General features: G+C 39.4%; 1 protein-coding gene across 1 annotated transcript in view; it reads left to right on the top strand.

Annotated features, from left to right (window-relative positions):
- Positions 1-24,984, top strand: part of ST8SIA1 (ST8 alpha-N-acetyl-neuraminide alpha-2,8-sialyltransferase 1) — a 135,215-nt gene that overhangs the window by 42,288 nt on the left and 67,943 nt on the right. The window contains exon 2 of the mRNA XM_037144803.2: positions 10,551-10,695. Within this exon, the coding sequence (XP_037000698.1) occupies positions 10,551-10,695 (145 nt within the window). The remainder of the gene's footprint in view (positions 1-10,550; positions 10,696-24,984) is intronic.

The raw sequence follows: 24,984 nt of genomic DNA, 5'->3' as shown, positions 1-24,984 counted from the left end.
CCATGTTCAAGAGTTCTTTTTCCTTTTTGCTCTATCCCTCCACCTCCCAAGTCTCCCCCAATAGCTGTCAGCCTGCTCTCCATCTGTGAGTTTGCCTCTAGTTTGCTTGTTAGTTCATTTCTTCATTAGATTCCACATATCAGTGAAATCATATAGTATTTGTTTTTCTCTGGCTGACTTATTTCACTTAGCATCATGTTCTCTATATCCATCCGTATTGTCGCAAAGGGTAAAATTCTCTTTTTTTTTTTATGGACAAGTAAAACTCCATTATGTAAATGTCCCATAGTTGTTTTATCCACTCATTTACTGATGGACACTTGGGTTGCTTCCATATCTTGATGAGTGTAAATAATGGTGTGATGAACATAGGGGTGCTTATGTTCTTTAAAATTAGTGTTTTGGATTTCTTAGAATATATTCTCAGAAGTAGGACATCTGGGTCAAAAGGCAGATCCATTTTTAGTTTTTTGAGGTATCTCCATACTGTTTTCCACAGTGGCTGCCCCAGTCTGCATTCCCACCAACGATGCACTAGGGTTCCCTTTCCTCCACATCCTCACCAGCACTTGTTGTTTGTTGATTTATTGATAATAGCATTTCTGACCTTTATGAGGTGATATTTCACTGTGGTTTTAATTTGCATCTCTCTGATGGCTAGTGATGTTGAGCATCTTTTCAGACATCTATGGGCCATCTGTGAGTCCTCTCTGGAGAAGTGTCTATTTGGGTCTAAAAATAGTTGTTGACTTGCATGTGATTTGACTTGATATAGGGAAAGAATGTAAAGAATCTAGCTCCTAGGGGAAAATCAGTTAGCATCCCTTTGTCTCTCCTAATACTCATTCCTTTAATCACACATTTGATGGGGACTAGATTATAGTCCATTAAAGGTCGTCGACAACCTCAAATGCTGATATCTGTGCTGAGAGAAGAAGGAGCCATATATTTTAGACAAGCAGGTGGCACAGCTACTATTCTGTTAAGAAAATTGAGGCATTCTGGCTTGTGTTGTTACACGGAATCCCTTCCTGTGGAAATGGGTCATAAGGCAGAGATGAAATTTTTCTCAGAAAATAATTTTGAATCCGTTCAAGTGCGGGAACAGTTATAGAAATACCAAAAGTATGTAATGTAAATCATGGAAGAGGCAATTATGGCCTGGAAGAATTTGGGGACAAATGCCTGCATCCAAGGAGCTTGACTCCTGGACTTACCCTCCTAAACTCTGCCACCCCCATGCTCATCTTAATGTTTGTTGGTTGAGTTCCCTTGTCTAGAAGAACCTGTGTGATTTGGAAAACTCATAATACAGTGTCTATAACTTTGTCTCTCCTTTTTATTTGCTTTGCCTTCCACTAACTTCTACTCATCTTTAACAGAAGTAATCTCAGACCTAGGTGTCATTTAAGCAAAAAAGGAAAAGATGTTCCCGAATAGAGCTCTTAGTTTTGATACCTGATGTCTTGGCATCCTAGTGCTATCCGGTAATGCTGTTGATCATGATTACATAGAGAAAGGCCACTGCATCCCACCCTGCTGGGAAAACTTGTGCATTGGAGAAACAGCTCAGTTGTAAATCAGTGTAATTTGTAACTTGGAATATCTGCCACTTGGGCAAGATTAAAACTCAGTGGAGTATGGAGTTTCATGCAGGACCCCGTGTTCTCTCAGATCACTGCTCCACCGCTTCTCTGAGTGGATGCACTGGCCCCCTCCCCGTGCTCCTGCTCAAGCCTCCGAAGTGAATTTGCTGCGTTCCCCCAAACCTGTGTTTTAGTTTCAGCCCACTGAAAACATGGTATCCAAATTTGATATATATCCACTTAAGTGTTTCATTGTGATGCTATGAATAGACCAAGAGAGAGAGTTTTGTTCATAAAGATTAAACATACATAACTGAAAAATTCTCTTGGTATCCATGTGACTTACTTCCTTACCTCCTTCTCTGGTCTTTCCTAAGCGTCCCTTACCCAGTGAGGATTGCTTAGTCCCCTGTTAAAAACTGTACCCTGGCCTCCTTACCCACATACTTGATTTATCTTGTTTGTCTGGCTTCTCCATTAGAATTTAAAAGAGCAGGGTGTTCCCTGCCCCTCCCCTCCCCTTCCCTCCACTGTAGTGCCTAGTGTAGAACTGAGCACACAGAAAGTGCTCAGTAAGGATTTGCTCAGTGAATCACATAATGAGTGCTGTCCAAAGGAGCCCAGTAACTAAAGCAGCAAACAGGTGACTCATCAAGGATAGTATTGGAATCCTTCTAGCTATAGGGACAAGTAAGCATAAATAGGACGACTGAAGATAGAAATTCACCGAAACCTTTCCTGGAAAAATTTAGGTTCTTTAATTCAAATAACCCTGTATGCTTATTGAGTACATTATAAAACAAATATACATTAGGAAAAACAAGATCATCCTTTAAGTATTTGTGCTCTAACACTTTCTCCTTTTCTGATCTGCCTCTTTTTGGAGAAATGCTGGCTACTCGTAACATAATCTACCTCTCTTTGGAACAAACACTTTTCCTTTCTCATGCAGTCATTTCAAATGCTGTAAATAAAATGATGCTAAATAAAAGATTACTTGCTGTCTAAAGTAGTACATAAGAGCTGATTTTCTACATTTTTTTATATTCCTGGCAAATTATCCAGAAGGTCAATGTTTGAAAAGACTTTATCTGTAGAAAACACTATTTTAACCAATAAGCAAATGGAAGTACTTCTACTCACCATTTAAGAGAATTTTATGAAAAATCAGATGTATGCAAATAAGTCAGTAAAAGAAAGGCAAATACCATATGATCTCATTTAAATGTGGGATCTAAAGAACAATATAAATGAACAAACAGAACAGAAACAGACTCATGGAGGTGGAGACCAGTGGAGATGGTTGCCAGAGGGCAAGGAGGTTTCGGGGCTGGACGAAAAAGGCGAAGGGGTTGAGAAGTACGAATTGGTAGTTACAAAATAGTCACTGGGATGTAAAGTACGGCATAGGATACATCGTCAGTATTATTGTAATAACCACATGTTGTGTAAGGTGGGTACTTGAAATATTAGGGGAACATGTTGGAAAGTATACCATTGCCTGACCATTATGCTGTATACCTGAAATTAACACAAAACAACATTGAATGTGAACTGTAACTGAAAATTAAAATAAAATTATTAGATAATACAAATCCCTACCATATTTGGAGGGTATATTTTGGATCTCTTATGTGGACAGAAGCTCTCGCCTCTGCCACAGAGATGGCGATGCTGCCACGTGTGCCCACGGCCACCGCTCCCCCCCACCCCCGCCCCCGGGCAGGGCCCCACTGCGGGTTCCCTCCAGGGCAAGTTCTGCAGGGTTTTGCTCTAGATCCTGGGCCCTCAGTCAACGGTGACTCCGGGCTTTTAAACTTCTTTCAAAACTCATCATTTAAGACAAAGATTTCTTTAGTTTGGGGGAAAAATATCTTTTTTGGGGGGGGCTAAAGATTGATAGTCCAATCTTTACCTTCCACCAGTTCTTATCGTGACTCTGCCATTTAGAATAAGAAACTTCTCTGATTTCATTGTAGGCCACCAGACTCCTCACCTAAGCAAAAGCCCTCTTTTACTGGGTGCCAGCTGGTTAGCTTCTCTTCTTAAAAGAGTGAACATATAATTTATCATCCAGATTGGGACATGTTTGGGAGTGGATGGGGGTAACTATTGCAACATTATAACTAATAAACTAATAATAATAAGTTATTCTGTGAGGTGAGCAGAGTCGTGTGGTCCCTAATTACTAAAGAGAATGAAATGAGTATTTATCAAGACCATCTAATGTGCTTAGTGGTGCTTTATATGCACGATCTCAATTTGAAAACCTTCTCTGTTGCAGAACGTGGCCACATTTTCAGCAATAAATCCGAGGTTCTGTGACATTAACCCAAGGACTTGATATATAATCGTCTAAAAGGAATTTTAGGAACTCAACTCAGGACAGTTTACAATAAGGACTATTGATTTAGCTGTTTGGAGGAAATGGCAGTACATACACATTTTGGCCAAAAGCCAAACGTTAAAATTTATAATTGACTGGTTAGATATTAATGGAATAGAAAGAAGTTTTTTGAGACAAGATTAAATCTGAAGCCTTCTCACACCTTAGCAAACACTGTAAAGTCAAATTTTGCATGTTTGACACCATGGTGAAGGAGACACTTCGTTAGCACTGTCAGTTCATGTGGTCCCTGTGTGGCAATTCTGCGGTCCTAAAGGGGTGCTAGCTGTAATCAGACTAATGTTCAATGCACAGCATAAGAAACTTGGGATTTATCAGTCAGCATCTCAGAAGTCCTGGATCTGCTACTACTGGCGATGTTTACCAGTCTGTAGCAATTATTTTGACAATCTTTTGGTTTTTGGTCTCCATGGACTAAAACTGAAAAGCACTGACTTCTTCTATTTGAATTTTGATTAGTGAGAACAAAACATGCATTGAGATTCTTTTGTTTCTCTAATGTTTCCTTCTTTCTTTCCTATTTGCTATTTATTTCTTTAATCAACATGTATTAAATGCCTGTTCGGAGTATCAGCCACCATTTCCGGAGAAGATGATCCAGTAGTGAATGGAAGACGAAGTTTCTTTCCTCACGGTCTATGCTCTGAGATTAGGGAGATGGATGATAAGCAAACTAAGTTAAATCTCTAGTGTATAAATAGTGTTAAGGGCTGTAGAGAAGAATAAAGCAGGTAAGAGGTATATGAGAAATTCTTTATTAGGACTGGGTCATGATGATTTCTGATGATATTTTTAAGAGCTTTTTTTCCTCATGAATTCATTAGGGCCAAATGTGGCATTTAACTATTAATTCTTCATAATAAGATATGAAGTTTCCAACTAGGACAATTTTTCCCTGAACATCTCATTATCTAAATTAAATTAAATAACTGAAAATTAAATATAGTTTTTTTGTTTAATTGTCCATGTGTCCTTATATATGTTCCTAAAAACCTATCTCCCCTTTCCCCCATAATCCCATCCCAAATATAGTTTTTAAAGGTTATTTTCTTTAAAATTTTGAATACTAAGACATCAAATAATTTATAAAGATTTGCTTTCTCATGTAATCTTAACTTTGTTGTTCTGCCTTACATTATTTAAAAAAAATTTATAAATATCAGTGGGGCCGAAAAATGATGTAGTATTTTTCCTAAGGTTACCTATTTTCTATTCTCTCTTTCTCTATTGAACTGAATTCACCTTTTTATTTACAAATACTTACACTTTACTACTTATGTACAATAGAACATAGAGCCAGGCACAATTCTAAGAACTTTACAAATACCAACTCGTAGTCCTCTTAACTAAGCAGGCATTCCTGTTTTATCATCTCAAGGCTGAGCCCTTGAGAGAGGCTGAGGAACTTGCTCCAGGGTACATAGTTGTAAATGAGAAGTCCGGGGTCCAGATGCAGGCAGTCTGGCTGCAGGGGCCATGCTTTGAATCAGGATGCTGCGCTGCCCAAGATTTTTCCTTGGCCTGGCACAGAGGTCAGAGTCTACTAGTTGAAGGTCATTGAACAAGGTTCATCAACTTGGCCTTTCCTTTCAACAAATATTTACAGGTGGCTTCTTCCTATGTTTCTCTTTTTTCAGCTTCCATTTGTTTGTTAAAATTCACGATCTTTTGTTTCTTCAAACGTATTAAGCACAATTATTTTAATGTTTCTGTCTGAAAACTTCATTATCTTTATCCCTGTTTTGTGGCTATTATTGTCTATTGTTCCTCTCAATTTTAATCACATTTTCTTGTTTCTTTGTTATATATGGGTGGTTTTAATGATGTGTCAGACATTGTTTCTGAAAATTGAGAAGACAGTTGAGGACTAAGATGATGTTATCTTCAGACAGCGAGGGTATAATTGAATGATCTCAGTCCAGCCAGAGATTGAATCATTCAAAGTGGGGCTTCAGTTCCTTCAAGGGCTGGTCTATTTCTAGTACACACATACTTTTAAGGTATCTATACCAACCAAAAAAGTAAGGGATTTTATCAGGACCACATCTCCTTGGCATCCTTTGAACTCCAGTTTTCATGTCCCCAGTTCCAAAAGTCTTTTGGAAATTTTGCTCAGGTTTTCAGCCTTTCAGCTGCCTCTTCTAGAACCACCACCAGATGCCCTTACCAACAAAGGAGTCCTAAATGTGGGACTGCCCTTTCCAAGTTTCTTTATTCTCCTAGATCTTGACCTCATTTTTTTTTACTCCTTGTTAATTCTCAGATGCTCTCAAAATGATTTTGTTTTTTGTCCAGCTTTTCTAATTGTTTTTAAATTTACTAATTTGAAAGAGAAAGAGAGACACTGAATTGTTATTCTACTTCTTTATGTATTCATTAATTGATTCTTGTATGTGCCTTGACCCAGGATTGAACATGCAACCTTGGCATATTGGGGCAATGCCCTAACCAACTGAGCTACCCAGCCAGGACCTCTAATTGTTTTTTGATAGTTTGTCCAAATTATCTAGACCACTCTTAATAAGTATAAACTGTTTCTTAGCTGATGAACCAGACACAGTCCCTGCCATCAGAGGCAGTAAGGGAGACAGCCCTGGAAACAACACAAGTTCAAGTGGGATAGAGTAAAGGGGCATTGGTTAAGACCAGAGTGCCTGGAGTTAGGTCAGGGTTTAAAACTGAGCTGTGCCACAGTGTGGCCTTGGTTAGATGACCAAGGTGAGGATCATGACAAAGAGGAGTGGCTGGGTCATGGAGGGGTCCGGATGTCAAGGTCCACAGTAGGAACTGGAAACCCAGGGAGCTTTATTTCAGTTTTATTGAGAAATAATTTACCTATGGTGGTTTTTTTTTAATTTACAAAAACAGGTGGCAATCTATAGTCTGTCAACAGTGCTACACTAAATTTGAGAGATGAATAAAATCCCTCAGGGGCATATATTTTCCAGGACGTGTTCTAAAGAGATAGGAAGAAGTGCATATTGAAAGAATGAAATCTAAGTATTAACCTCTCCATTTCCTTTAAATGATAGTGACTACTATTTCACATTTCTGTAGCCCTTTAACTTGAGTTTTATTTTGTTTATTTTTTTAAACTCTTTTGTTAAATAGCTGTTTATATTCCATATTATTTTGCAGTAATTTCAGGTGTACAGCACAGTGGTTAGACAATCATATACTTTAACAAAGTGATCCCCCTGATTTATCCAGTACCCACCTGACTCCATACACAGCTGTTCCAATATTATTGACTGCATTTCCTATGCTGCTTTGGCTCCTTTATAAAATGGCCCTACTTAGGTCGACTTTCACAAATCTGTAGATGGCTTTTGGTAGTATTGCCAATTTGACAATTTCTCTGATTCATGAGCATGGGATACCTTTCCACTTATTTGTGTATTCTTTGACATTTTTCATTAATGTCTTGCAGTTTTTAGAATAGAGATTTTTTACTTCCTTAGTTATGTTTATTCCTAAGCATTTTATTGTTTTTGATGCTGTCATCAATGGGATCAATTTCTTTTTTTATTTTCAGAGAATTTGTAGTTAGTGTATAGAAACAGCACTGGTTTTTGCATGTTAATTTTGTATTCTGCAGCTTTACTGGATTTACTTTTTAGACCCAATTGCTTTTCGGTTGGGTCTTTGGGATTTATTGATATAAAAAATCACACCATCTTCAAATAGAGACAGTTTAACTTCTTTTTTTCCAATTATGATGCATTTTATTTCCCCAATTGCTCTAGCTAGGACTTCCAAGACTATGTTAAGAGTGGTGAAAGTGGGAACTCTTGTTTTGTTCTTGATCTTAGAGAAAGAACTTTAAGCCTTTCACCACTGAGTGTGATGTTAAGTCTGGGCTTGTCAGATTTGGCCTTTATTATGTTGAGGTAATTTCCTTTTATACCTGCTTTTTAAAGTGTTTTTTTTTTTATCTTAAGTAGATGTTGAATTTTGTTGCATTTGTTGTTTATTTTTGTGTCCATTAGGATGATTATATGTTTTTTTTTCTTTTTAATCAATGTCTATCACATTGCTTGATTTGCATATCGTGAACAATCCTTGCATCCCAGGGAAAAATCCTGCTCGACCGTGGCGTATGATTTTTTTAATGTGCTGCCAAGTTGAGTTTGCTAGTATTTTACTGAGAGTTTTTGCATCTATATTTATGAGGGATTTTTGGCCCACACTTTTTTTTTAGTATCCTTTTTTGGTTTTGGAATCAGGATAATGCTGGCCTCATTATATGAGTTTGGGAGTGTTTCCTCCTCTTTAATTTTTTTGGAAGAGTTTGAGAAGGATTGGTGTTCATTCATATTTAAATGTTGGTACATTCTCCAGTGGAGCCATCTGTTCCTGGGTTTTCCTTCCTTGGGAGGTATTTGATTATTGGTTTAATCTCCTTATTAGTAACTGGTCTACTTTGATTTTTCTATTTGTTCCTGATTCAGTCTTGGTGAATTGTGTGTTTCTAGGAATTTTTTCATTTCTTATAGATTGTTCAGTTTGTTGGTGTATCATTGGTAATAGCAGCCTTTTGTGATCCTTTGAGCTTCTGTGGTATCAGCTGTAGTTTCATTTTTCATTTATATTTTGTTGGTTTCATTTATATTTCTTTTTCTTTTTCCCTTGGTTGTTCCTAAGGGCTTGTTGATTTTGTTCATCTTTTCAAATAACCAAATTTTACTTTGGTTGATTTTTTCTATTGTTTTTCTGTTTTCTATTGTGTTTATTTCTGCTGTAGTCTATGTTATTTCCTTTCTTCTGCCAACGTTGTTCTTTTTCTAATGGCTTATGGTGTAGAGTTAGGTTGTTTATTTGTGATCTTTCTTGCTTCTTAATGTAGGCATTTATTGCTATGAACTTCTCTATTGAACTACTTTTTGCTATATCCCACAAGTTCTAGTATGTTATATTTCCATTTTTGTTTATATCAATAAACTTTTAAAAATATTTTATTTATTTATTTTTAGAGAGAAGGGAAGGGAAGGAGAAAAAGAGGGGGAGAAACACCAGTGTGTGAGAGAAACATCAATCAATTGCCTCTCGCATGCCCCCAGTCAGACATGTGGCCTGCAATCCAAGCATATGCCCTGAGCAGGAATTGAACCAGTGACCTTTCAGTTTGCAGGGCACCATCCAACTGACCAAGCTATACCAGTCAGAGCTGTATCAATAGACTTTTTTAATTTTCACTTTAATTTCTTCTTTGATCCATTGATTGTACAATAGAGTATTGTTTAATTTCCATGTATTCATGAATTGTCTAGTTTTTCTCTTGTTATTGATTTCTAGTTTCAGGCCAGTGTGGTCAGAGAAGATACTTAGTCCCTTTCAATCTCTTTGAATTTGCTAAGACTTGTTTTGTGGCCTAACACTGAATCAGTTTATTCATCTCTACAAGGAGGTTGGGGTTATCGCACCTGTACTAAACTTTTACTATGTTTTCCACTTGCACATTCTCAGTGAATTCTCAGAAACAGTCTCTGAGGCCAGTTCTGAATCCCAGTTAACATTCTCCAGTTATGGAGTTAGTAAATGGCAGAGGCAGGACTCGAACCAGTGCTCCACGTTACCATCCCATTTCAGCTCTAAGCTTCTGTTCCATGGGTAGCAAAAATGTCTGAGCAAGCATGTCTCTGTGGGGTTGTCTTCAGAAGTGGTTTTTATGTCAGTAGGTCCTGCTAGAGGTGGAACTAGGGAGTGTGCTCTTTCACTCAGGAGAGCTCAGTGAGTAAATGGCATTGGTTTTGATTAGAGAGGAATATAAAGACTGGCCTGTAGAACATTATCAGAGCTTACACTGGGGGGCCAAGTAGAGGAGCAGCCTGCACGGAAGGGTGAGGTGACTCAGGAGATCCTGGTGTTCTAGACACTAAGGGAGTGAGGAGACCTTCTCGAAGGTCACATTGCTCAACCGTGTTGAACACTGCTGAGAGTTAAGACAGAATGAGAACTGCAAAGCCCCATGGGGTTTACCAGTTAGAAGGCAGGTTGCTCCACTAGTGTGTGAAATCACATCACCCATCTCATTTTGCTTCTATTTTTAAGTTTCCCAGGAGCTGTTCTTGAATCTTGTCTCTAGATGGGTAGTGCACCCTCTTTTGGGTGCATTCTCTACTCCACACAGCTCCTGTAAAGTCCCTCATCACTGAACCTAACTACCTGATTGTTAAATCACATAAAATGCATTTCTGCTGTAGCGGACTATCTCAGCAGTTTCCAAAGTTAGCCACCTTCTGGAACTGGATGTTGAATCAATCAATCAATCAATCAATCAACATGCAATTATGATTATTTCTACTTTTGGATATAGTTCATCTGCATCTGAGAGCTGATGCATTTTTCTTAAACTTTTTTTTAATTATGAAAAATTCCAGTCATGCATTCTGGTGGCTGAAAGAATGAATTAATAGTAATCTAATCACCCTGGAGACACAGATGCTTTTGCGAGTTGGCGCGGAGGTAAGGCTGCACATCTCTGTGGGAATGACAAGTGAATGAGGCTGCTGCTCACTTAACCTGCTGTTCCTTTTTCTCTCTATTTTCTCTCCTAGGAAACAGATGGAAGACTGCTGTGACCCCGCCCATCTCTTTGCTATGACTAAAATGAATTCTCCCATGGGGAAGAGCATGTGGTATGATGGGGAGTTTTTATACTCATTCACCATTGACAATTCAACTTATTCTCTCTTCCCCCAGGTTAGTATAGAGCTTGTTGCCTTTCCATGTAGTTTCTTATATGTCTTATTTTATAGAAAAGATATAATTAAATTTGTCTAATCAGATCTACTTTTTTTCATCTTCCTTCTTCTCTTCTTAATTTTAAATGTTTTTCTTTATAGTTTTATTGTGTGTTTTTTTCTTATAATGCAAAAATTCCTTTTGCATTATATGCAAAGGAATCATATAATGTTTTGATGCAAGAGCAGAATTAAGATGCTATAAAGTGATAGTTTTCTGACCCTTTCTGATTTCAGTCATATGAGACTGAAGGAAGCACGCAGCAAAGGAAGCAAGGACAGGGATTGTGGAATTCCAGTATTTCGAGGTTGGCTGTGGAGTGATCTCAGAGATTTGCAGGGCTGAGCTTTCTCAGGCTGATGTTCTCAGGGAGTGGGGACCATGTGGTCAGAAGTTTTGCTTCTCAGAGCTCTTGAACCTTCACCCTGTGGTTAGACTCCTGATGTGAAGAGGAGGAGGGGCGGATGTGGAAAGAAAGAATTTGACCACTTTTCAAGTTGTCTAAAACGAGCCCTGGCTACTTACTGCTTTTCTTCTTGGTTTCTTGAGCATTGAAAAAATGTTTTACTAAGTTATAAAAAAATTATGTCTATATAGCAAGTAGGGAAAAAGGAAATCTTCCTTTTGGGGGGAGCCCAAGTTGGAGAGGGGGGTAGATCTTAGGTGAAATTGCCATTAGGGAGTAATGGGGAAATGAGTCTTGGCCTTCCCAAAGCTTCTACCCGCTCTTGCTTTGGCCAGATGGTTGTGCAGAAGGAAAATTCGTGGCCAGAGTTAGAAAATGGGATGGAACCTTTCATGTGTCTGGATTAACAGCAAAGAGTCTTCAAAGGAGGGACCCTGTAAAGTTGAGGCACAGGCTTTCCTGGATCCCAAGTCACACTCTGTGAAATAGCCCATATTTTCTATTTTGTCCTTAGGTGTTTTATTCTGATTTAATGTAAGACCATTAAAATGAGTGTACTTGTAAGTTATTTTTTAATTTCCATTTTTCCATAGGAAGTAAAAGGCTTAATCATTGCCAGTGTTCATGTGCTTATTCTTTTTCATTTGCCCTTAGGAGGCTTTCTAGTGTCAAAGGACATGATTGGGAATCAAAATCACTGGGTGGTACACCTGAAACTGGTGTCCTTTTTATGTCAGCTACAATTTAAAAAGACAAAAAAAGTCATAAAATGTGGGATTGAGTTTCATCTCCATTTCTTACTAAGTAAATGCCTTCCTAAGTCAGCTAACTCTCCTGAGACAAATGAATGAGAGTGAGAAAACTCTCAGAAAACTTAGCTTTCTCATCTGTACAATGGGGAGAGCAGCCCATCCCACCAGTTCTTGGAGTTGGGGTCAGGATTTATGCAGATACTTCACGTGCATGTACTTTGGAGACTACAAAGCATTCTGTAAGTGTTAGGTATTAGTGTTGTTTTGGTTGCATCTTCAGATAGGGAAATGAAGAATATAATTATATTAGTCAAGGTGTAAAGCAAGGAACAGAAGTCTTCCTAGGTATTTTTTCACAGAAAGATATTTCATATTGGGAATTAGGAACTTAAAAATCATTAGAAGAATGGAGACGTGGGAGTCAGGAGGTGGCTTCTGGAATTACTTAGTTCAGGAACCTACAGCAGTAACTGTGGTTTAGGGGTTAGAAAACCCCAGCTGCCGTGGCCAAAACTACCTCCAACAGAACCAGGGCCAGGAAGGTGGGTTCCGAATCACCCCCACCTTCCAAATCTCCCTGGAGTGCATCTAATGGGTACAATTAATTTACATCTGGAACAAGAGTAGTTTCGCAGTCTGGGAGAGGCAGCTTTTAAATCAAGCTTCAGCAGGGAGCTAGAAAAAGGATGGACTAGAGGGTGAACAAGCCAATCCACAGTAGCCTTTTTGTTCAAAACCTGGTATCAACTCACTATGAATTGAAGAAGAGATAAGGAAGCAATCGCTTTAACAACTCATCAAATGAAAAAAAAATGTAAAGAAATCCAAAATAGGCTGGGTACACACGAGGGCTTTTGGTCAGACAAACCGACTTCTAACTTTGTGCTGGAAAACAGATTTGAAGAAAAGAGACGGTTGAAGAAATGCAAACTAGCTTCCCATCTTATCTGTTAGTTGCAGCAGGAAGATAGCAGGAAACATTTCCTTCTTAAGTGCGTGCACAGAACAATGTGCCTCTTGTGCCATTTGAAAGACCAAGGAATCATTTACTGATGACAACAACTGCTTTTTTTCTTAGGAAGCAGAAGTCATTTCATCACCGTGTGCGTGCCTGCAGGCAACACAAATGGCTGAACCAGTTCAGTGGGTAGACTTTTAAAATAGTTGTGTATTTTTCTGCTGAGATTCTGAAATGACAAATTCATGTATAGCAATCCTGCAAAATCAGTTTACATCACCAAGAAGGATGGAGTGTATCCCCCCTCCCACCACACTGTTACTTCTTAGTGAAATATTTCTAGTTTGAGACCTGGAAGCTAAGCTGCCAGTTATTGAAATGCTTCCATCATGTTTCTCCTGGGAAGAAGTTATACGTGTGCCGATTAGACAGAAAAGCGGGTGAGTGGGCTGGGCTAAATGTGGTCATTTAAATGAAGTGTCCCTTCTTTCCCTGCGTTTCCCATCCAAGTACCAACCAGGCCTGACCCTGCTTAGCTTCCAAGATCAGACAAGATCTGGTGCATTCGGGGTGATATGGCTGAGGTCCTTTCCCAGAGTTTCAGCAAAATCATTCCCTATCACTCATGCTCTAACTCAGATGTATAATTTTATATTGCACCTTTAATTATATATTTTAATATATTTACTTTAGTTATATAGTATTACATTTCCCCCCAAATGCTCTGTATATATTAGCCATCATTATTATTGTTTTTGTTCCTTTGCCTACTTTTACTCGCTGTTTCGTTGTTGTGGTGGTGGTTGCCTACATGCTATCAAAGATGCTCTGTGTGTTGTGAATTAGCAGGTCCTGACAGCGAGGCAGAGTGCAGGAGGGTCCCCTTAAGATGATGGGCACGTGGAGATGACACACCAAATCTCCTCAATTACAATTATCAGCTCTTGTTTGGGCCTCCCATGACACCCCATAGCTTTGGTATCAAATTCATTCAGTTCTGTCTCATGTGAAGATATATATGTAACAAATTATTACAGTTTTCTTAAAGCCCTTCTCTGCTGATCTCACAAAGCTTCCCCTGTGGGCTTTTGAGGAGCAAGAGCAATTTTCAGTTCTGTGCCTAGTGCAGGGCTTCCTATGCAGATGTTCTCTTCCAGCTGCTCATGTTTGCCAAGGGCTCCCTTTCTGCATCGCACTTGGGCTGGACAACTGCGGTGCCCTTGCCTGCGCTATTGAGACCACGCAGCACGTATTGAGGCAACTATTTCCAAATGGCTGTATAACTGTATTTTGGTGAAATATTTGTTAAATATCATTAGGCATGAAGGGCAGAATTTTAACCCTCACATAGGTTTTCTAGAATATTCTTTGTGTGTTTGGAGGGGACAGTGTGATGGCCTCCTACTGTGTGACTCTCCCCATCCCCTGGTTGGGGTCCACTTCTTCCTGCTTTGCTGGGAACTGTCCCTTTTAACCCCACACAGTCCCATATCTGTAAATATTACCGAATGAATAGTGTTTTGACCTAAAACACATTTATGCTCAGGAAGACCATAAATTTTCTTAGAAATGAGTGAGGGTGTAGCAGAAAGGTTAGAAACCACATCTGTGCTGATACAATAATTTGAAATATATTTCCTTTTGGTGTAATAAAAACAAGGTTGGCTCATCATTCTCTTACATTGTGCCTAGTCGTCATGTGGTATAAATCACAGAGTTTCACAGAAAAATCACATTTTCCCTTAGAATAGCCACCCAAGGACATATGTAAAGCATCACAAAACATCATTAATGCATCCCAAATGGACACTCATTTCCAGCTCTTCTGGTCACCATAAGCTCCCTGACATGTTCCACTCAGCCTGAACCTACTGTTCTCTTGGCCCATAAAAAACCCAGCAGGAAATTTTCAAGTAGATTTGTCAACGTGGCTTTGTTAAAATGAACCCTCTGAGCTCCTGAAGATCCCTGAGTCTCACAACAGTTGCTCCCCATACCCAGCCTAAGGAAACTTGGATCATACTATATGATCTGTAGCATTTAGTAGCTTGCCTTTTAATTTATTAATATTATTGTAATTATTCTCCTAACCATGTATCTTTTTGAATAGAAGGAAACTAAGGGGACTAATATTTGTTAAAGATTATTGACAAACAATCTTTGTTAAGCATGCACAAGGTTTATGTTGTCAGGCTAGTGTTTGGCTGATTTATAACAGAAACCTGACATGGGGGCTTAGCCAAACAGGTGCTTGTTTATCTCAAGCAATAGCAAATTAGGAGGTGGGCAGTTCAGGGCTGGATGACAAATACACAGTGCCATCGAGTCCCCAGGCCCCTGTCTTCCTGCTCAAACATCCTGGTGGCAAAGCGTCTCCAGTTTCGGCCCAGGATTCCAGTGGAAAGAGGGAGGAAACGAGGAAATATGGACAGACTCCTGTTCCGGTGTCATTGGTCAGGACTAAATCACATGGACAGGGGTAGTTGCAAGAGAGGCTGGGACTTTCAGTATTTCAGCTCTAGGCACATGCACCGCATATGTCGACCTGGACTATCTGCCTCAATTTCCATACATGTTACTCCCTCCATCCACACAACAACTCTGCATGGTTTTCGTTATTGTCTTCCACAGATGGATGAAACCGAGACTGAAAAGGGTTACATAACGTATTGAAGATTCCAGAGCAGGAAGGTTAGAAGGGCTCGGATATGAAACCAGGACTATCTGATTTCAAAAGTTTTATTGTTATTGGTTTTTCAGAGACAGGGATTCTAGTGGATCAGTTGTTTATTTTTATCACCTAGTCACCCTGAAACTATTTTAAGGTTTTTCACCTCTCTTATAAGAATACTCTTAGAATTGAAGGAAATGCTTTTGTAGTTATTTGAGAGGAAAAAGTAGAGTGTGGATATGCAGGCTATAAGATCCTATACAACACAGTAGTTTCCGCTGGCTTTGAGCTCCCTGGTGGTCCACATTAAAGGGACAAATATGACCAGCGATATTATTTAGACATCTCTAATATAGAAATCTAGGTTTTCTAAGGAAAGTCAAAATATTCTTTGTGCACTCTTTCTTTTTCAGAAAACTCTGGAACATGGTCTCACTACCATTCAATAATTCAGGTCATTTACTCTATCATTCTTAGCCAAATGCCAGCATGAGAGAACTATGTAGGGAATGGAGTCCAGAGATCTGGGGTTTAGACCTGACTTTTCTATGAGGACATGTATGGTTCCAGACAAGTAATGTCACTGTTTTGGGCCTGAATTTTATAATTTTTCAATTTTAGGACTGTTAATACTTGGTTTTTCGGTTTCAGTGTTATTAGGAGAAACAAAGCTACAATGAGATTATGCATGTAAAAGTGCTTTGTAATGAGCCTGCTATACAAACATATAATAATGTTACTGTTATTATCGGCTAAAGCGCTTATGGCACAAAAGTATTTCCTTAGCATTTTGGTCCTACTGGGACCTGAGGTGGGGGTGGGGGGAAACATCACTAGGAAATGGGAGAAACAAAATTTTCCAGGGCAGCTAATGGTGAGAAGAGCCCAGCCTCCTGAGTCTGGGATTCAGGGAAATACAAAGCAGTAATGGAGAATGCTACGGACTCTGCCAATGGCACGTTTGTATCATTATAGATGGAAAATAATTATGATAAGCTCAAAGTGTAATGTGAGGTACATTATTAATTTCCAGTGAATTAGGACCACGTATGTGAACAATGATCTAATATCCACTTTTCTTTGAATTGCTCTGTAACCGAGATGAGGAGAGTGGGTCATCACAGATGTCCAAATGCCTGTTGTCTTCATCGGAGAGGAAAGCAAATGATTAGAAGTGAAGCAGTGCAATGGAGTCACCCCAGATAGGGGCTGAGGCTAAAGTATTAGATGCCTTGTCTGCCAAAGTTAAGAGATAATTACAAATCAAGACCTTTCTCTAGAAAAAGTTTAGAGGTTATCTATGGTTGGGAACCAAATGAAAGTAGCATGTAAGGAATGGTTTCTCTGGTCATGGTATGGACCTTTTAAAAATATTTGACAGTGTGTGGAATGTAGTACGAAGACTGAGTATGCTCAGGCTTGAGGCTTCCTGGGGAAAAGGATGCACGACACCAGTTGCCCGGGGTCAGATCTCATCCTGTCCGTCTATAGGAGTGGTAACATTTTTTTAGGAGCTGTTAATGTTCCATATAACATTTTCTTCTTAGTTTTGATGACATGACAGGGTGAGTTCCTGCAGAAACAGCTGGTGTGGCTTTATTATTATTTTTTTTACGTCTTCACCTGGTTTCTTCATCTTGGTTTTTCTTGCTGGCAAAGGTCCAGGTATAGAAAGGAATTTCCATCTTATTTTGATACTGTTTTGAGCATTCATTTGCATACCAGGAGGCCTCTGTTTTTATTTATGCTATTGACATGCTCATTTGTACTTCTTTACTCTATTAGAGGTCTCTTAGATGCATAGATACATATTTGATTAATTTATAGAGAGGTATATTAACAATGAAATTTTCTGTGGCTTAATTTGACCAGGAAATAAAAAGATACAAAGGAATACTGAAAACATTTTCTTAATGTGTGTGTCTGTTCAAATCAATTCACTAATTTTCTTCTGTCCATTGACTTACAGTCTTTTGACCACATGGCCGAGAGTGTAAATTCTTGTCACCCCTCATGGCCTGATGAGTCACACCCTGTTAAGTGCAGGGTTGAGAAGTTTGGGTAGACTTGCCTGATGGAGTGGAGGAGGGGTAGGATGGGAAGAGGACAGAGGAGTGAACTTAGCTGTGGGTGCCAAAAGGAAGTCCAGCCATTAGCCAGAATGGGGTATTTAGATTCTATCCGGAAGATAATAAGCACTAACAGGATGTGCTAATAGTGCGCAAAATTCAGAGATGAAGAATGAGGGAGGATGGAGCTATACACAGAGATCCAGTTTAAACAGCAATTGACTTCAAATTCTGAGCGACTAGCCTGGGGGTTTTAGCAACTGGCAGCTTCCAGGAGGTACTGCTCAAAAGAAGGCAGGACCCAACCCTTCTAGAAGCTTGAGAAGTGGTCATGTCAGGACTTCAAAGGAACAAGGTGGGGGTCCCCAGCCTTGGGGTTAAAATTAGGGACTGTTTTTGAGAACAAGGCTGAAGCACAGTTTTGGAACTGGGTGTGAGCTGGGCACCAGGAAGGACAGCCTTGGGACTGTGTTCTGAAAATCAGACAGAAGCCAAGTTACCAGAGCCACACCTCAAAGCCAGGGCGAGAAGCACCTGATGCTGATTCCCACAGTTCTGGGGGACCACTCCTCAAAACATGCCCCTGAAGCCAGGGTTCACCTGCATGTCCCAGGGCTCAGGTGGGATCCGCCGATGTCCCAGGTTGGGGCTCAGGAAGTACACAGAGGTTGAGGACTAGGCCTGATGAAGCAGATTTTATTCTTTGAGCCAAAAACATTAGGTTCTTGCCTTCTTCTGTGATAAGCTCTATGTCTTTGCCTGTGTCTGGCTCCTGTGTCTGACTGTATGGAGGCAGCACAAGCTAAGTGAAGGAGAGAATCTGGGCAAATTGTTAATTAGGACAATATATTAGCAGCTTGTCAGAAAAACAGGATGAGTGTGGTGGAAAAATTTAGAATAGGTCGGGTGTGGGTCAAGATCTGCTGACTGTAATGGAAGCAGAGCTGCTTTTTGAGGAGAACCAACATTTGATATTCCGAACACTACAGTGCATAGGATTCTTCTTGCTAAATTCTATTTTTCTGTCTACCTATACACAGTCTTTTCTTTGCTAAGAAAAAAAGTGCTGAGAAAAAGGTAGTTGCATGTAAAAATTAAATCATCTGTTTACCTGAAGTTGTCTCTATCACTAAAACACTGGCTAACAGCTCTTTCTAAAATATAAAATGAACATCGTTGGATCATTTGGCTTAAATTTTTCTCTTCCTAGGGTTCAGTCTCTACCCTGATTTTATATACATTTTGGGTGTAATCTATTCTGATGATAGTATATTCAGAAAGTACTATCAATTCCAGACCCATAACTTATGAATTTCCTATTTTTTTGATATGGCCTGGCATAGACTTTGGAATTCACCAGCTCAATGAGAACTGAGGTAACTACGGTTTGCAGGTACTTCCAGATGCCTGAGATGGGGATTGTTAGAGGATTTATTTAAACTTAAAGGCCAATGATATTTATGAACTCAGGAAAAAATATAGTTTTTCTATACAAGCCATAATATTTAGTTAAACCAAGAATCTACAAAATAAAATCAGAGTTGAAATTAAATATAAAATAAGGATTTTATACATCAGAAATTCCCTTTCATATTTGTTAGAGTTGTTGACTCATTGAGTATGTCCTTCTGCCAGGATTACAATTGGTAAATATACATTGGTAGACCCCACAGACTATGCTTTGAAATAAATATGGAGAGAGTTGGAGTTCATCGTTAGAGAGTGGAGGGGAAAATCTACACATTGGAAGCAGCCCACATAAGAAGCCTTAGAATGACTGTGTCAGACTGAAGTCTTCAAGGAAAGACAGCGGAGGTGGTTAAACAGGGTCACAATGAGCCCCTTTTGTTACTGCATCTGTGCTTTGCCCCAGCGTGATTATTTATTAATTCAGGGTCTTGGGTGTTCCAATGAAATCAGTCTTGCAAAAACCACGATGGAGAAATCACTACTCTTTCTGAAGATTTAAAATCTCTGTCAGAGAGGTCAACTCAGCCAGTCTTTGCCCTGTGCCCAGCCAGAACCAAAGGGTAGAAAGACTGGTAAGAGTCAAAGAAGGGGTGACTCTTGAGTCTCCTCCCTGCCACAAGGTGGCATCCTAACACTAAAGCCCCATGTTGAGGTCCAGGTGCTCTCTCTCCGTAAATCTGAGTATCAGATAGTCCTGTACCAATTTTCCCACAAAATGAATTTGTTGGATTTGTAGTTTGAAGTCACAACTAGTAATAACCACCATCTTTTATCAAATTAGCAAACAGCTTCCTGCTTGTTTTCAAGTTATCTTGGTTCAACTCATGGAGGAAAAGATTTTTTAATCTCTGCAGCCCTGCAGAGCCAATATGTTTAATAAACAAAATAACCAATATACATCCTAAAGAACCTCTTGCTAGAGAGTAATCATTTTTTAACCCGTTGGAACTCTAAGGAGGAAAAACATTCAGCCACATGGACACCAGACTTGTGTGTAGTATTGTCAGTTAGAACAGTTATCCTTTGGCTTGAAAACTTTGTGACTTTTCTGGAAATTAGTAAAGAACATAACTGAATTCTCTAAAATATCCTTTTCAGATTGTAATCACAGTTCATGGAAATGGCCTTGAAACAGAAGTAACAAAATGATCTGCAAAATTTAGAAGGAAGAATATAACAGGTCAAAAATTAAAAAGTAAATAGCGGTCATCAAATTCTTAAAGCATGTTATAATTTCATTGTTAACCTTTTGTATTATGAATGAATAGAGATAAGGAAGGATTTAGAAGATGAAGCCTTGTGTTGAGGGAAATAACTAGTGAGCAGGAAGGATTTTTAAGATGTGAGGTGGATGAACTGAGGGCTAGAACACTTTAGGGAGAAAGGCGTACTATTATCATATTAATAAAATAGTGGCCATGTCGCTATTTTATTAATATGATAAAATTGTTATTAATTTAATAAAATGCCATAGATAATGTCACATCTTTAAAAAAAGAGTGCCTGAGGAAAACACAAATTCTTTATTTTAAATTCTGTTAGAAAACACAATTCAACGAAGTAAGTTTGAAGATCTAATTGGCTTTATTAGGCAGTTCATGAATCATACAGCACCCCTGCTGGCAAATGGACAGTTTTATAGGAAGAAGGGTGTGGCAGAGGATTTACTACCAGAAGAAAAGATGATTATTTCAGACCAGGACATCTTTGTTGGAGGGGTAGGGGAGGGAGGGAACCACAGGTTTTATCATGCAGATTACTCTACTAGTGCTAATCAGGGGATTTCAGATTGATACAGCTCACATTCCTAGGGTAGATTAAAACTACATTAGGTCTTGGTTTGCTGTCATGGGGCAAATCACTCCATTTTGGCCCTGTTTCTTTTGCAGCGGTTGCAAGTGCACTATGTATAGTGCACTTGAAAGGAAATCATTCTGGCCTCAAAGAATCACCCTGTCCATGCACGTTTTTTTCCCCTTACTGAGTCAATCAATGAAAGGGTGTGTGAGTCAGATGAGGGGTCTGTCAAAGCCGCTGCTGGAAAAATAGGAAAGCTCCATTTATTTGAGAATCCCATTGATAAATGCAAAAAGGGAAGAAGAAAAATGTGTGTATCTATTGGAAATGCAGACATTGTGAAACTATCCTGCAGCCAGTGAAAGGCTGCGACAACTGCGAGAGAGACAGGGTGGCAATGAAGAGTGGATGCAAGTGATTACGGCCAAATAAGTAGGAAAGAAGACATTTTGATGAAGTTTTGAAGATGTTTCTGTTACCATTGCCATTTTGCTAATTATTAATAAATGAAATGGAGCAAAGGGAGCTCAACATTGACATTAATAAACTGGGGAGCATGAACCTGCTTGCTTAGCCAGGAAGCTACAGCTGCACACACCAGGGGACCACAGCATCCTTCAACCAGGAGGATTAACATTTCTCCTTCCCCCTGCTACCAAATTGTTGGGAGGTGCAGGGAGCAGTGCTAGACTGAAGAGAATTTCAGTCTAACTAAGGAGTGTAAATGCATCCGGAGACTGCAAAAAATTGGGAAGTTCATAGGCCAATTTGAAAAAGCTTCTGGTCTTTTCCAAGCCAAGGTGAACAAAGAAGCACCCCCTGGCTGTCTCTCTCCCTCTCTTGTTCATGACCTGCCCTTTCACTGTGCCCTCAACCTCATGGTCCTGGCAGCCACATGGCCCTTGGCCCCGTGGACTCTGCATGCAGGCTCCTGGGAGGGGCACAGCAATGGACTTCAGCTGGAACACACACGCACACAGACACACACACACACACAGACACACACACACACACACATACACACTCGGCTAGCCAAGATGGACTGTACTGTACTGTAACATGAGGCATAAACTCTGGGCAGTGGCCTTTACACTGGCCCTACTGGAGACAAGGCTGGACTTTTTTGATGGTGAGAAAAATGGGGATGGGACATTGGGAAGTCAGGAGTGGAACCCCCTTAATTTTACATCGTCCATGGAGTTTACCATGGAAACCCACCTTCCAATGCAGTCTCAGGAAATTAATTTATTCAAGATGCCACAAGAACTTGTTTTCCACTGATAACATTTTAATTTGCTGATTATGACTTTATGGCAATCAATATAAACTATTTACAACTCCAATAAAAGTTTCTTAATTGAAATATTTTTATTTAGAAGAAAAATTATATTGAATACACTTGTTTTAATTCAGTGTTTTTATTTTAAATTGGAAATAATAAGTTTGTGTCAATAAATTAAGTCAGTTTCTAAAATAATGTAACCTTTAGGTAAAATGTCTAAGAAGTATTAATGTAAATCAAATCTATTAGAGAAAATCTACTGAAGAATGGTTTAATTATGTTATCATAATTTGATTAGATTTTGTGAATGCACTCTAAAGCTATAATTTGCTGAGAACTTTCTATGTGTTTTGTATTTATTACCTGTTAATTTCTACATATGGCTGGTATTATGTTCTCCACTTTAGATGTAGAAACTGAGGCATGTTAAGTGGCATGCTCATCTTAGCCAGCTAGGGACTGGTTCAAAGTTGTGATTCCAAGCTCAGTCAGAGTTCAAACTCAGGCCTGTTGAAGCCAAACTCATTGAATTTAACCACTTAAACTGTCTTGCCTTTCCTCTAAGATTAAGTAATACACCACTGAGTAATTACAACACATTAGTGCCTCTTCTGATAAATCTGAAGTATCTGTAATAGTTATAAGGAGTATCCCATTGTGTTTTTTTCTTATGGAAGTAGATGAATACTTGTTCTACTGCTAAAATATATTGATATGACCCAAGTTGTTTCCAAGTAGCCAGATGAGGAGGCTGCCTGGTAGGTGCTCTCAGGCACACTGGTGCCAATGAACCTGGTACAGTTTTCCTGGTGAGTCACTTAGCAATGTTTATCAAAAGCCTTAAGTATGTGCTTATCATCTGACTCAGCAATTCCAAGTCTAAGGATTTTTCTTAAGAACAAATTGGACAGATGTTCAAGGTTATATGTGTCAGGTCAGGGATGATCCCATTTTGGTGAAAAAAACAAAATGTTTAGGATAAGAGGCTTCAGCCACAGAGAAATCACTGTGGGTAATAGCTGAATATTTCTTAATGTTATTTTGAACTGAAATTAGGGAGACTTTTCAAGGGCCCTTTGATCTGTTCTTTGTGTCTTAGAATCCTGAATTTTTCTTTTTCTCTTTTTTAAAGATTTTATTTATTTCAACTTTAGAGAGAGGGGAAGGCAAGGAGAAAGAGGGGGAGAGAAACATCAATGTGTGCCTGCCTCTTGCACACCCCATACTGGGGGCCTGGCTCCCAACCCAGGCATGTGCCCTGACTGGGAGTTGAACCAGTGACCCTTTGGTTTGCAGGCCCACACTCAACCCACTGAGCTACACCAGCCAGGAAAATTCTGGATTTTTCACAAACAGTCTTTTGAAAGGACCAATTATTTCATTTGGACCTGGCAAGGAGAAGAGCGTTTTTCTAAACCCTTGGCTAAACATTCCCTAAAACATGTATTTTTCTACATGTTTTTTAATAATTTAAGATTTGACTCATCTCTAACCCCCTACTCTTTGAATAAATATAAGTCCACCAGGGCCCTGCCTGAGTTTTGGAGTAAGAAATGCACACTGGCTACCCGCAAGCCAAAATTGGCTGTGAGATATATTTTGACTTTTCTTGTTTAAAAAATCATTTGAACTATATATGTCATATTAAAAACTAGGAGATTTCACATAACAATCTGGGTTTTTACTATCGTTCAGAAAGGCAAATCAGAATATCCCTTGCGCATCAACAGGGTATAAGAAATTCCTCATCTCTTTGGTTTGGTCCTGTCCTCTGCTAACCGCAGTCCTTATTGTCTCCCTTTCACTAGCTTTCGCCCTCTGCCTGGAATCTGCAGGTATTTGATTGTGCAGCTCTTATGTTCCAGACCCCTTTAGCTCATCTGCGCATCCTCAGTCTTCATGCCAGTGGTCTGAAAAGTGAACAGATTTGCTTTGTTTGCTTATATTCCTGGCATTTTGAGGTCAATTAATTAATCAGTGAAAACATCTATGTGCTTACTGTGGTCATAACACATAATTGAGGGCATTAAGAGTTACCAGACGTGATTCATTCCCTTGAGCAGCTTATTCTCCCTTCGTGGAGAATGAGCACATACAGAAAAACAGTGTCTAGCACGTGGTACCAAATGCTAAGTGCCTAGAGTGCCTTGTTAGAGGGAGTGACAGTTCGTACTGTCTATTTCTTTGTGACAATGGGCAGGATTGTGAATGCCAATCCCAGTAGGTGAGATTGGTCAGGAAAAGTTCTGGGAAGGGGGACCTTAGGCTGTATTTGAGAAGCGGTAGGATCTGGTGGGTCCCAAACTTAACCGTGAACATGAATTGTGTAGGGGCACTTTTCAGCCTTCTGAGCTCTACCCAGAGATTCTGTTTCAAGAGGAAAATACAAATCTTTAATATGCATTTCAGAGTGATTTTGATCTATGGGGGTCACCCTCTGGAAAAAAAAAGGGAGGTGATAACCCAAGCAGACAGGGTGAAATAAGCACAGGCAGGAGTATGAGTAGGAGGTTTAGAGGCTATAAAATCAGTTGATCGGAGGCTTGTATGGGGGCAGTCCTGAGAGATGGCGAAGGGCCCAGTGCTGGAAGTAAGGGATGCTCTGGAAACGTCTTTCCATTATGTCACAAGAAAGGGTCATGGATACCTTTTATAAAGTGGGGGTTGGGGTGGAGGGAAAGCAGCAAGAGCTAGTTATTCTCAAAGAGAATATTCTCCGCTTGATTTCTTTATTTTAAAATAGAACAGTTATGTATGAGACAGTCTTTGTTAGTACTAATTAATGGTTAATTAGCAGGCAGTTGATCCTGTTCTTGCTAGGTCAGGTGCTGATTCAGTTAAT

The sequence above is a fragment of the Artibeus jamaicensis genome, unplaced genomic scaffold (assembly GCF_021234435.1).
Source record: "Artibeus jamaicensis isolate MK-2021 breed Jamaican fruit bat unplaced genomic scaffold, CSHL_Jam_final contig_233, whole genome shotgun sequence".
In the NCBI taxonomy this organism is placed as follows: domain Eukaryota; kingdom Metazoa; phylum Chordata; class Mammalia; order Chiroptera; family Phyllostomidae; genus Artibeus; species Artibeus jamaicensis.
Note: the sequence above shows the minus strand (reverse complement) of the source record. Positions and strands in the feature narration are given on the sequence as shown.